Source organism: Hyaena hyaena, unplaced genomic scaffold (assembly GCF_003009895.1).
Source record: "Hyaena hyaena isolate Hyena2069 unplaced genomic scaffold, ASM300989v1 scaffold_186, whole genome shotgun sequence".
Lineage (NCBI taxonomy): Eukaryota > Metazoa > Chordata > Mammalia > Carnivora > Hyaenidae > Hyaena > Hyaena hyaena.
This window is the reverse complement of record NW_024080818.1, coordinates 2107529-2119669: the sequence shown is the minus strand read 5'-3', so window position 1 is coordinate 2119669 and position 12141 is coordinate 2107529. Positions and strand designations below refer to the sequence as shown.

At 38.8% G+C, this 12141-nt stretch overlaps 2 protein-coding genes across 5 annotated transcripts in view; both read right to left on the bottom strand.

Annotated features, from left to right (window-relative positions):
• Window positions 1-3946, bottom strand: part of LOC120237640 (ceruloplasmin) — a 74282-nt gene extending 70336 nt beyond the window's left edge. For 3 of the 4 annotated variants that reach the window (XM_039241027.1, XM_039241029.1, XM_039241028.1), the window contains exon 1: window positions 3538-3945. In XM_039241027.1, coding sequence (XP_039096958.1) covers window positions 3538-3815 — 278 coding nt within the window. In that variant the 5' untranslated portion in view covers window positions 3816-3945. Of the gene's footprint in view, window positions 1-3537 lie in introns of all 4 variants that reach the window. The other variant, XM_039241030.1, reaches the window with a different exon arrangement.
• A 3964-nt stretch (window positions 3947-7910) lies between these two features.
• The window catches only part of LOC120237648 (ceruloplasmin-like), a 29649-nt gene continuing 25418 nt past the window's right edge, over window positions 7911-12141 (bottom strand). Inside the window, exons 19-21 of the mRNA XM_039241037.1 lie at window positions 11708-11870; window positions 10808-10971; window positions 7911-7944 (exon numbers count right to left, since the gene is read on the bottom strand). Of these exons, the coding sequence (XP_039096968.1) occupies window positions 11712-11870 (159 nt within the window). The 3' untranslated portion in view covers window positions 7911-7944; window positions 10808-10971; window positions 11708-11711. The remainder of the gene's footprint in view (window positions 7945-10807; window positions 10972-11707; window positions 11871-12141) is intronic.

Sequence of the window (12141 nt, the reverse complement as noted above, 5' to 3'; positions counted from 1 at the left end):
CACTTGAGTGGTCTTGACTTATGTTTAAACTTGATTACTGAAATGTGGGTAATGGGAAAAGTTTCTGGATTCTTGGCCTCGTTGGTTGAGACACAAGACATCGGTTTTCCATTGCCACATAACAAATTATCACATAGTAGCTTAAAAGAACAGCCACTGATTATTTCACAGCTCGGTGGGTCAGAATTCTGGTGTGGCATGACTGTCTTCTCTGCTCACATTAGCACGAGTATGACATCAAGGTGTTGGCCGGTATGAGCACTCATCTGGAGGAGCTGGAGAAATCTGCTTCCAAGCTCATTCAAGTTATTGGCAGAATTCAGTTCACTGTGATTGTAGGATTGAGATCCCTACTTCCTGGCCAGCTGTAAACCAAGGACTTCACCCACCTCCTCAGGGCCACCTGAGGCCTCAGGGCCATTTCTTCTCAAGTGGCCTCTTCCATCTTCAAGTTAGCAGCAGTTTATTGGATCACATCAAATCCCCTTTCTTCTTCCTCTTCTTCTAGAGATTCTCTTTAGACTAGGCCCATCTAGATCATCTCCCTATTTTAAAGTCAACTGCGCCGTTGAATATAACATAGCTCACAGAGTAATAGCTCATATGTGTAGGTTCTGAGGTTTAGGACCACCTCTAACATGGTGGATTAGGAGATGGGGCCTTTGGGATGCACTTAGGTCATAAAAATGGAACTGTCATAAATGGGATTAGGGATTTATAAAAGAGGCTCCAGAGAGATCTGGAGTTTCTTCTACCATTTGAAGACACAGTGAATAGGCTCCTATAACCAGGAAGAACCAGGAAGAAAGCTCTTTCTAGAACATGGCCATGTGAGGACTGATGGATGTGGGGGGGAGGGGGGATGGGCATGAAGGAGGGCACTTTGGGGATGAGCACTGAGTGTTATGTAGAAACTAATTTGACAATAAACTATTTGTAAAAATAAATAAATAAATAAATAAATAAAAAAAGAGAACATGGCCATGGTCCTTGACTTGAATTTCTCAACCTTTAAAACTGAAAAATACATTTTTGTTGTTAATAAGCTACCTAGGCTGTGATATTTTGCTATAGCAGCCCGCAGAAACTAAAACCGCTGGACATGCTGGTAACTGGAGACAAAGAAGGGAGAAACAAGTTGCTACCTAAACTCATCTATACAAAAAATTTAGCATAGTATTGGCGAAATTGCTGAATCTGTGTTCAATAGTCACAGTTAGATGTAATTGAAAAAAACAAAAAGCAAAAATCAGATCACAGGCAGAGTGAGCAGCGCCATCTAGAGTCCCTAAAATTCTAGGCTGTCCTTGAAGCCACAGATTATGAAACCAATGTTGCAAAACCTCCCTAAACACAGACAAGACACAAGAATGTCTAAACCCAAAGAATCCTCTGACCCCCCCTTCCCCACCCCAGAGAAAGAGAGAGGGCGACCACAAGTAGGGAAGGGGCAGAGAGACAGATACAGAATGTGAAGCAGGCTGCAGTTCCTGCCTATCAGCGCAGCGTTGCAGAGCCCCACGCGGGGTTCGAACGCACATAGGACCCCAACTCACAAACTGTGAGATCATGACCTGAACCTAAGTCAGATGCTTAACGGACTGAGCCACCCAGGCGTCCTTTCCTGCCCCATTCTTAATAAACTCCCTCTCTCTTCTGCCTTCTCTAGCTTCTGATATTACAGACTTCATTGAAGCATGCTTGGAACAATGTCTTGCACTTCATTTATGCCCAGTAGGGCTGATTTGACTTATGATTATGAATAATAGCAGAAGAATAGTGGATGGGGGCTCGGAGTAAAGCAGACTTTTTTTTCTTTTCTTTTTAATGTGTCTTGTTTCCCTATAGAAACCATGTATAATTTACATTATATTTAATCAGACAAAGTACTGGATTCAAACAAAATAATTTGGTGAAGTCACGAAAACAGGTCCTATTCCTAAGAAGAGAATACTACCTCAAAACAGGTGTAAAAAAAAATTATTGCAAGATGTATTAGTTTTGTTTACAATCAGTTATTTTTTGTCAGAAACCTTTCTTACTAAATTAATAACTTAACAGATATTATTAACAGCTATATATTTTTTACTGTGAAAAATGTCAAACATATATAAAATGAATAGAATAGTATATACCCATCAACTGAACCTACAATTATGAAAATTAGCATACTTGTTTTGCTATTTTTAAAGATATAATCTTAGCAGTTGATTGTCATTGGGTTCATTTATGCTTTATCACCATTAAAATACAGTTTTAAAAAATTGTTTAATGTTTTTATTTATTTTTCAGAAAGGGAGAGATAGAGCATGAGCTGGGGAGAGAGAGGAGACACAAAATTTGAAGCAGGCTCCAAGCTCTGAGCTTTCAGCACCGAGCCCGATGTGGGGTTCAAACTCATGAACCATGAGATCATGACCTGGGCTGAAGTTGGATGCTCGACCGACTGAGCTACCCAGGCACCCCTAAAATGCATTTTTAAAGGTAGTGAACAGGGGTGCCTGGGTGGCTTAGTCGGTTAAGCGTCTGACTTTCGCTTGGGTCATGATCTCGCGGTTCGTGGGTTCAGGCCCGGCATCGGGCTCTGTGCTGACTGCCAGCTCAGAGCCTGGAGCCTGTTTCAGTCTGTGACTCCCTCTCTCTCTGACCCTCCCCTGCTCACGCTGTCTCTCTCTCTCTCCTAGAAATAAATAAAACATTAAAAAAAAAAAAAGTAGTGAACATTGGGTTTGGTGATAGATGTTTAATTAACTTTAGTAAGAGTGATGACCTCTGTATAAACTTCCATTATAAAAACATGAAGAACTATGCTTTTTCTTTTCTGTATTGTATGGTGACTATTTCTTGAAATAAGAGGGCTTTCACCTGAAACATGAAAACATTTAAGTTACACAGAGTTTTGGGGGGAGCCATCACAACAGATATCTCACATATTTTGCACATGTATGATGTACCTAGCACTGTACTAAGACCTTTACAGGCACCAACTCTTCAAAGAACCCTATGAGGTATTTTTATGGTCTCCATTTTCCAGGTTAACATGCAGAGGCTGAGAGAGAGATAAACTTAATTAACTGTCCAGAGTTATCTAACAAATCTATTTATTAAAATTGTATTTGATATCTATAAATGATGTTTTAAAGGATTAAAAATCATTTTAGACTTACCTGCTAATAATCAATAAATGGTATAAGCAACATAACATTTTATACTGTCGTTATTTAAATTAAAGAACTTCTGCATAAATAGGCAAGAAGACTGAACCCTGATGAGAGATGCAATATTGACAGGAGGAGGTAATAATAACCCCACACAGATGCCCCAGTACCCAGGGGAAAGCAGTTGGATAGCCTTCCCACCCCATCCCCACCAAAACATGCCTGGGAATTTAGAGGAGATTTATTAGCTTCCTGGGTTTCAAGTCCACACTTTGCAGTTTCTATCTACAACACATTAATAAAACATTTTATCTTCTTGCCTTTCGTTTTTAATTGATAAAATTAATTTGGTCTGTAACCAACAAAAATTGTGACTTACCTGTCAACTGAAATAAGTCTCTTTCCCTCATTGTCCGGTGCATAGTTCCAAGTTGTTTCAATAATCCCAATGTAGTAATGCTTTTCTTTTGCCCAGGCTGAGTTACTATATAAAAATAGAAAAAGACCCAGCAACAAAATCTTCATTTTTTTTCCCCTTGTGGAGCCTGAGAAGCCAACGAAGTGAAAGCAGAAGCAGGCAATTTTATAAATAAGGCTTTCTTCCTTTATTTGCTTGATTGACACAACTTCAGGTTGCACAAAAGTAAATTGTTTCATCAAAGCAAATAACGTTTCCCACTTCGGCTCAGTTCTCGTAAGCCCGGGGGAAAAGAAAGGTTTCTGTTGCCAGGCTTCTCTGATTACCAATAAAAAAGTCAACAGTTATTGTTGGAGCCACTAGAGTGTGCATAACTCTGCCTTCCTCCATTTGTTGTGTAAATTCCAGGAGGGCAAAAATCATCTCTAAATGCTCTCTTTGTTCCTCGAACAATATGCCACAGTACAGTGCCCTGCTCGCAGTGAATTTTTATTAAGTCATGAGGAAATTAGGCAAAATGGACTCAAACGTGTCACTCTTTACTTTTGAAATGGCTAGCAACACTTGATTGCAACTTGATGATACGAAATATGATATTTAGCATGCCAAACTGAAGTGCCCCACAATAAGAATCTTACTGTGAAGGATTTATCTATTTTGTACGCTCTTAACATATCTGTGTAGAAAGTTTGCCAAATTATTCTGTATTACTATATGCAAATAACTAGCAGAGCAAAACAGGGGGTGATAATTCTGTTTTACATTAAAGAAATCAGATATAAGTGGATCTGTTTTCAAAGGCAAAGCTTGGTCTTAATAAATAGAAGTTTATTGCCCGAAGTAAAATGAAATTTATTAACAGAAAATCCTGGCTGTCGGTGCTGTACATTTTGTGTTAGTATAACCTTTCCTCTAGAATCCTTCGATGCATTATGTATTTGTCCCAAGTTATTTATAGAAATAGATTGGTATAGGAGAAAGTACCCTGATGTTTGCATAATTCACTAACTTAATAAGTATTACTGAGAGAGCCCACTGTGTGTCAGACCCTGCTCTCTAAGTGCTGCAGATACAGCAGTGAATAAAGCAGACATGAAACTCTACCTTCACCAGCTTATGTTCTGCTTGTAAGAGGCTGATAATGTACAAATAAAGAGAGAAATAGCTAGTATCAGCAGCAAGTGCTATGGAAAAAAACAGAGAAGGACGATAATGAGTGACAGGGAAGACAGCAGGAAAAAGATCAAGATCTGATGACACCACATCACATCAGGCAAGAAACTTAACCTCAGTTTCCTCACCTGTAAAACCTCAGTCTGAGACGACCACTGTCCAGATGGCAAATGAAATGATCCACTATATTAAGGCTTAGAGATGCTTCTCCCACCAGCTCGTAATAATCTTAACTAATTGCCCTGATAGAGAAAACAGAGTTCCATTGCTCGGTATGTCCCAGGACCTCCGTCTAGAGCCATCTGTAACTATTGTGCCCTCATGCCCACTGAGAGGATCACTGGTCAAAATCTGTGCCTTGCAAGATGCTGTTCTGTTTAAATATTGGTGTCCAGAGGGGTTCCTATTTCCAAATGGTCTACTCAGAAGGGACATCATTTAGCAGTTCATACTCCCAAAGGGAGAATGGCACACGCCACTGTATGAGCCAGTGGCTTTCCAGGCATTTCCTTCTTTCTCATTCTCTACTCCATGCTCAAACTCAGCCCTGAGAGATGGGAGCACAGTAACCAGATCACAGCAATAATCCTTGAAGTCACCTTTTTCAATATGTCTACCCCATCCCCACCAAATAAATAACACACACACACACACACACACACACACACACACACACACACACCCCTCAGGTAGTTACTATAGAGGGCTCCAGAATGTATACTTCTAGCACCCCTTATACTGGTGGTGAAATGAAATGGTTACACAGTAACACTCCTGACCAGTGGGAGTCAATATTTTATGTTGCAATGGAGAGAGGGTCAGGAAGTCCATATTTCTGTCCTGTTTTGTGACAGTAACCCTTCCCATTAAAAGGCATAAAGAAGCTATGGAGTGGTGGGAAGTAGGGAGAATGCTCTGGGCCTCAGGACTGTCTAAATAAGAGGGGTCAGTGCGGGCTAATAAGCAACCAGCCATTGATGGGGTCTTTTAACACTGCAAACCTCCCTACGGTGATTCCAGAGCTGATACTCAAAAGTGAACTTTGAATAATGTTGCAATTGAGAACTTCTGCACTCCAGAAATGTGTCACAGCAGCATAAACTGGGGTGAGATAAGAAGCCACCAGGAGAGGCTCAGCCCGCTTGGAGCTCTGCAAGAAAGAAGAGAAGAATCTAGATAGGACCAAGTAACTTATCCACCTCGCTGTGTCTGTCAGAAGGCTGTTACTTCAGAACCCTGGGGTGTATCTTTGTAGTTTGTTATAAATAATCACTGCACACTTAGAGTTACATGACCAAGTTTTAGTCATTTTCCACAATTTCTTTTTTTTTTTTTTTTCCTTTGTCATCTGAAAGATTCATGGATTGGGTGAGTCTTACCTGTTTAGCAATTGAGGTCCTGGGTCTGATAGTGGCTAAAATCAAGGAAGCTTTCGTTTTCTTTCTGTTCTGGCAAGATTCAGTCTCTCCTTCCCACCACTCTTCCTGCTTATACCCCCAGTTTCTTTTTGGTTGATCCATGAAAAGTGGCTTTTAACATGATAAATCAGAATTATTAAGAAACAAACCGCCGAGGCGAGTCCTTCACTCTGTGACAGCAGGAAACACTCACTATAAAATAGCAGGTCATTCTGTTCATGACCAGTCAGACCACCATGATGCTATCTTTTTACAGGAAATTGTGCAACTCTGGAATGTTATCAGTGAGTGTGGTCACATACAGAGCTCTGATAACAAGTCCCCTGACTTGAACTAGTATAGCACCAGCTTGGCTGATCCTCTTCTCCTCTAGTGCTCAATTCATGATTATTTAGGGAGTGATCACACAGAGAGGACTCTCATTGCTCAATCCCCTTTGGCTGCTCATTAGTGGGTAAAAGTTAGGTCCATCACCTTCTGGCAGGTAGATGGGTCACAGGTGGGGGAAGAGAGAGCCTAGATTTTAATCCATTAAAAGCCTTGGTGTTGTTGATGTGTACATTACAATGGAGGAAATTTATTTTTTAAAGGCATAAGGACTCCAGCTATTCCATTCTTGCTTTCTTACTACCATGAACAACATAGAAATCAAAGCATGTGATTTGTTAGCAATGGAAGAGAACCAAAATAGTAGAATCACTTTTTTTTAAAAAAAATTTAATGTTTATTTATCTTTGAGAGAGAGAGAGAGAGAGAGAGATAAATTGGGGCAGAGAGAGAGGGAGACACAGAATCCAAATCAGGCTCCAGGCTCTGAGCTGCCAGCACAGAGTGCTTAGTGGGGCTTAAACTCAAGAACCACGAGATCATGACCTGAGCCGAAGTGGGACGCTTAGCTGACTGAGCCACCCAGGCACCCCTAGAATTACTTTTATAAAAGATTAAAGAATAACTTATTCACAAGGCTTAATTACATACAACTTCAATGTATGACCTTCTTGAAACATCTTCCTCTCTTGCCATGTTTGACCTCATTCCCTCTTGTTTCTATCCCATGCTGGGGTAATATATTCTGTATAGCTCTTAACACTTTGATTTGTGCCTGGGTCTTAATTTACAAAAGATGACACATCGCTGATGACATGAGGAGGCCAGTGCCACTGAAAGAAAAGTTACCATTCCCCTAGTAACAAGAGGTATGCACGTCACATGAGGTCACGTAGGGAGGCACCAGAGTTGTTCAGGAGGCCGAAGTAGAGACTGGGGAAAGCATAGGCCATAGCCTTTATTGGGGTTTCTGTGGGAAAGGCAAGGCAGGGCAGAGTAAATAGCTTATGATTGGCTAGTTTGAGTAATCAAAGCTGGCTTTGGGGCATAGGAACTGTCTCTAGTTGTTTGGTACTTGGCTCGGATTGATTTAAGGCAGAGGAAATATGGCCTTGGTGTGTGAGTTAGATAAAGGAGGTGGCTGAGGGTATGGAATCTGGGAGAGGATGGTTTGCGTATGAAATTCTGGCTCATCTACAAGCTGTTCACTATCTCTATGAATTAACTAGGTCTGGGAGGGATGGTCTTTTCCCAGCTAGCAAGATCCCTCAAAGATGTCAAAGCATCATAAAATATTAAAAATTTAAAACATGATGAATACATATTTCTTACCGGAATCATCTGTTTATGTGACTGTCTCCTCAATTAGACTGGGCTTTCTTGCGGACCAATGACTGTGCTTTGTTTTGTGTTGAATCCTATGCATTCAACATTGTGGTTGACATACAGCCTAATAAAAATGGAAAGGATGAGTAAATGTTAACTATAATAACAGTCACTAACATTTATTAGGTGATGACTGCATGCCAGCACAGTGCCAAGAGCTTTATAAATTTTATCTCATTTAATCCTCAAAACAACCAATTAGGTAGACATATTAGTTTTTTTATTGCTGCTTTAATAAATCACCGCAAACTCAGTGGCTTAAAACAACATAAATTTAATATCTTACTGTCCTATATGTCAGAAATCAGACATCTGTATCATTGGGCTAAAATCAAGGGGTCATTGGGGCTGCATTCCTTTTTGGAGTCTCTAGGGGAGAACCCTTTCCTAGCCTGCTCCAGCTTTTAGGGGTTGCCCACATTCCTTGGCTCAGGCCCCCTTCCATTTTCAAAGCCAACGATGGCAGGATGAGTCCTTACATTGCATCACATCCGACCTTCTCTTCTGTCTCCCTAGTCTATTATTAAGGACCCACCATGATAACCCTGAATAACTTCCTATCTTAAGTTTAGTTGATTAGCAACCTTAATTCACCTTTGCCGTGTAAGGTAACATACTCATAGGTTCTGGGGATTAGGATGAGGACATCTTTGAAGGGCCATTATTTTGCTTACAGAATACCACAGGTAGATATCATCATCATCATCATCATCATCATCATCTTCACTTTATAGATGAGGAAACTATGGATAAGAGAGATTTTATACCTTGCTGAAGACCCCATAGCTAGTAAGTGGAATGGATGGAATTCAAGTATAGGCCTGCTTGACCCAGAGATGCACTGTGATCCTGAAGACATTAGAGCATGGCCCCAGACCATGTTGGGCTGGACCTTCCAGTCTCTCTGGCCAGGGTTTGGTTGGCAGTTGGCAGATTTAGAAACTTCATTGTGTCAGTTGACAAAAAGATGACTAGGTTTATAGGGCTCATTGATTGGAAACAAACTTGGAGAGATAAATCAATGCGGTAATTCATTCATTTAAAAGTAAAGAAGGATTGGTATATATTATTGGCTTGTTTTGTTGTTGTTGTTGTTGTGGTGTTTTTTTGGTTTGTTTTTTGTTTTTTTGGTAATCTCTGTGCTCAGCATGGGACTTGAACTCACCACCTTGAGATCAAGAGTCACATGCTGTACTGAGTAAGCCAGCCAAGCACTTCATTTATTATTGAGGTTTTTAAAAATTTTGCTTATAAATCTACTTAGAAAATCAAACTATGGAAAGAAAATTTCTTGGTAAGTATAGAACTTTACCAAAAGAGTATACATTCTTAAAGAATATTCCTTATTTTTTTGTTTTTGTTTTTTTTTTGCACTAACAATATTTCTGTTGAAATAATGAGTACTCATCACTACAATGAAAGCATCTTTCAATAGTTGTGCAGGAGACATATCCCACTGATGCATTATTAGTCTTTGACTCTTCCTATTAAGAATGCATGCAGTTGAGGACCTTTCCATTCAACTCCAATTACAAAATCACACTTCATGTATCCATTAAATTATAGTTTATTTTACTAGACTATGACTCCTGTCCATTGTTGAATACCAAAGTCTAGGATTGTGCTCTTAAGTGAATGAGTGGATGAATTAAGCATTATTTTTGGTGAAATTTGGGCAACATCTTTAATAATTTCTTAAAGAATAGTGTAGTTTTATCAGCAATACCTTTAAAATTTTCAGACTTGGATGCTTATTGTGGGGAAGAGGGGAAGGGCTAGTTGCATCCATATTTTACAGGTTCTAGTTGGTTTCAACAGCAGAGAGTGAAGTAGTATTATTACTTATATCCAATGTTATAATTGCATTATTAGCATAATAACTTTTAAAAGTACTTTTCTGGAGACACAAGTTGGAGTATTTTGGGGGCAAAATGATAAGATTGATAAGACTCCAGATGTTTATATATTTCTTATGAAGTTAAGAAGTTCAAAAGTAAAAGGAATGAAAAGTTTGGTTTTGGTTTCAATTCTCACTTTCAATTCTTTTATTTCACCAATTCCTGATTTCAAATATTCTTAGTTATTGTCTAAGGTATAGACTGTTTCTTAGCCAACGCACAGGACATTTCTAGTCCCTTCTTCCTGTTCTTTCCCTACAAAGGCTACAAAAACTTTTTTCCAGCCTTCATCGCAGTAAGGAGTAGACAGGTAATAGGGGTTTGACCAACGACACACTGGAAGAAGTTAGCTGGGTCTCTTCAGAAGATTTTACTTTCCTGATAAAAGGAGACAATGTGGTCAGTATTACTCTTTTTTTCTTCTTGCCTGCCTTCAATGTGGATGTAATATTCGGAGTTGCAGCACCCATCTTGCAACTGTGAGGCAACAGTCATGAGGGAAAGGCTAAAGGCATTAAAGACACTGGCCCTTTTATCATCAAGTTGCTAAGCCAACCCTAGCAGCCACCTGTCTCCCAACTTTCTTAAAAATCTGAGAGAAACACCATTGATAATCCTCTTTTAGCTGGGTCTTCTGTTACTGGTAGCAGACCACATCTCAAATGTTAATATTGCGAGATACAAGGTCAGAGCATGAGTCCTTATTCTTGGTTCTGGAAAACTGGCACTTATACATTCTGTAACCTGCAATATTCCAATAACACATGGATTTGTATTTTAAAGACTGATTCAAATTCTCACCCATGTTATGAGAACTTCATTTTTTTTTTTTTTTTTGATGTTTGCAAATACTGCAGTTTAGTGCTGGATATTGTATTCTTTTTTTTTTTTTAATTGAGCTAGACTTTGGTTTGTAGCCACTGTCTTTGTTCCTCTTGACCAAGCCCACTGCTATGTGTTGAAAGCCTTGTTACACCACTACAGACTCTGCTCCAGTGGTACAGCTTACAAAAAGAGGAAGGAGCTCACACACAAAGTTGGTCAAAAACAATTTATTTCCAGCCAGTTTTCCTAGTAGATTGCCATGAAAGTCTTCAGTCAGGCCCATCTAGATTCTTCCATCGCTGATATTTCTTCTTCAGCCACTTTAGCTCTGCTCATTGACTTATCTTCATATCAGATAGATGTTTATGCTGTGGAAAAGAAAGTTTCATAACGTTCTCAGAAGTAACTGAGTCAAAATATTACAATAATTGTATCAAAAGACCAAAGGGTAATGACTTCATGGATGGCTTAAGTAACCAAGGAGCTGATGAAAGTCTCAGAAACAAAGATAATATTTTCATCCTTAAGTTACTAGTAAAATGTGTTGGAGAAATGGAATATGGGAATGAGAAGAAATAAAGTATCACTGGAATATGAAATAATATATAATCATTAGTTTCTTTCAAGAGCTGTGGAAACCCTTCACATTTATACCAAAGTATATGCAATGTACTCATCTCACCAGACTGTTATCAATATTACCTTAGAAAAAAGAAATATTTGCCTAATCAATAGCTTCCTTATTCAATGTATCTTACTGTTGTTTAAAAGCAATTTTTAGGTGATTTTGATTATTAGCAAGCTTAGATATCTTCATAAGCTCAATAATCAGTTTTGTTTAGTATTCTATAAATTGTTCAAATCCTTATGCATATATTACATGAATCTGGAAATAATATATTTAACTCTAGAGTATCTTTTATCAGATCAGAAATAGTTATCTAAGCTTGAGAAATAAGATAAAACCAGAGTTTCTTGGTCATCTAAAAACAGTAACCTTTGAATGAATGAGTAGCATTTCACATCATGGAAATATTCAGTGGATATCTTTATATAAACATAGAATTTATTTAAATATGATCACTTCAAATTAATTTGGGTTACCTTTTCATCTGATTACAGTATAAGTGCTTTCCATTCCAGCCTCAATATGCTCACTAACATGGCAATGAAATAACCAGGTTCCAACATCTCTTGGATACATCTTTACAGTCTGATATACTCCAGGAGGAAGGTCATAAACATCAGAGCGATACAGTCCCGCATCCTCAATAAGGAGACAAAACACCATTAAATAACTTATAAAAGAGATTAGTCACTTACACATTTTATCAATTCTAATGGACTTTGTTAGATGACAAGAAATTATTAGGTGACACTGCATTTCTCTTCTGAGTACAATTGAGGGTTTAGAGGAAAAGTAAGTCTGAGAACATTTCAGGGACAGGCCACAGAGAAATATCTCACTCTAAAGGGACCTCGTGTCATTATCTGTTAGAAACCTTGTCAGCATTTCCTGCAGAAGAATGCTCTAGATT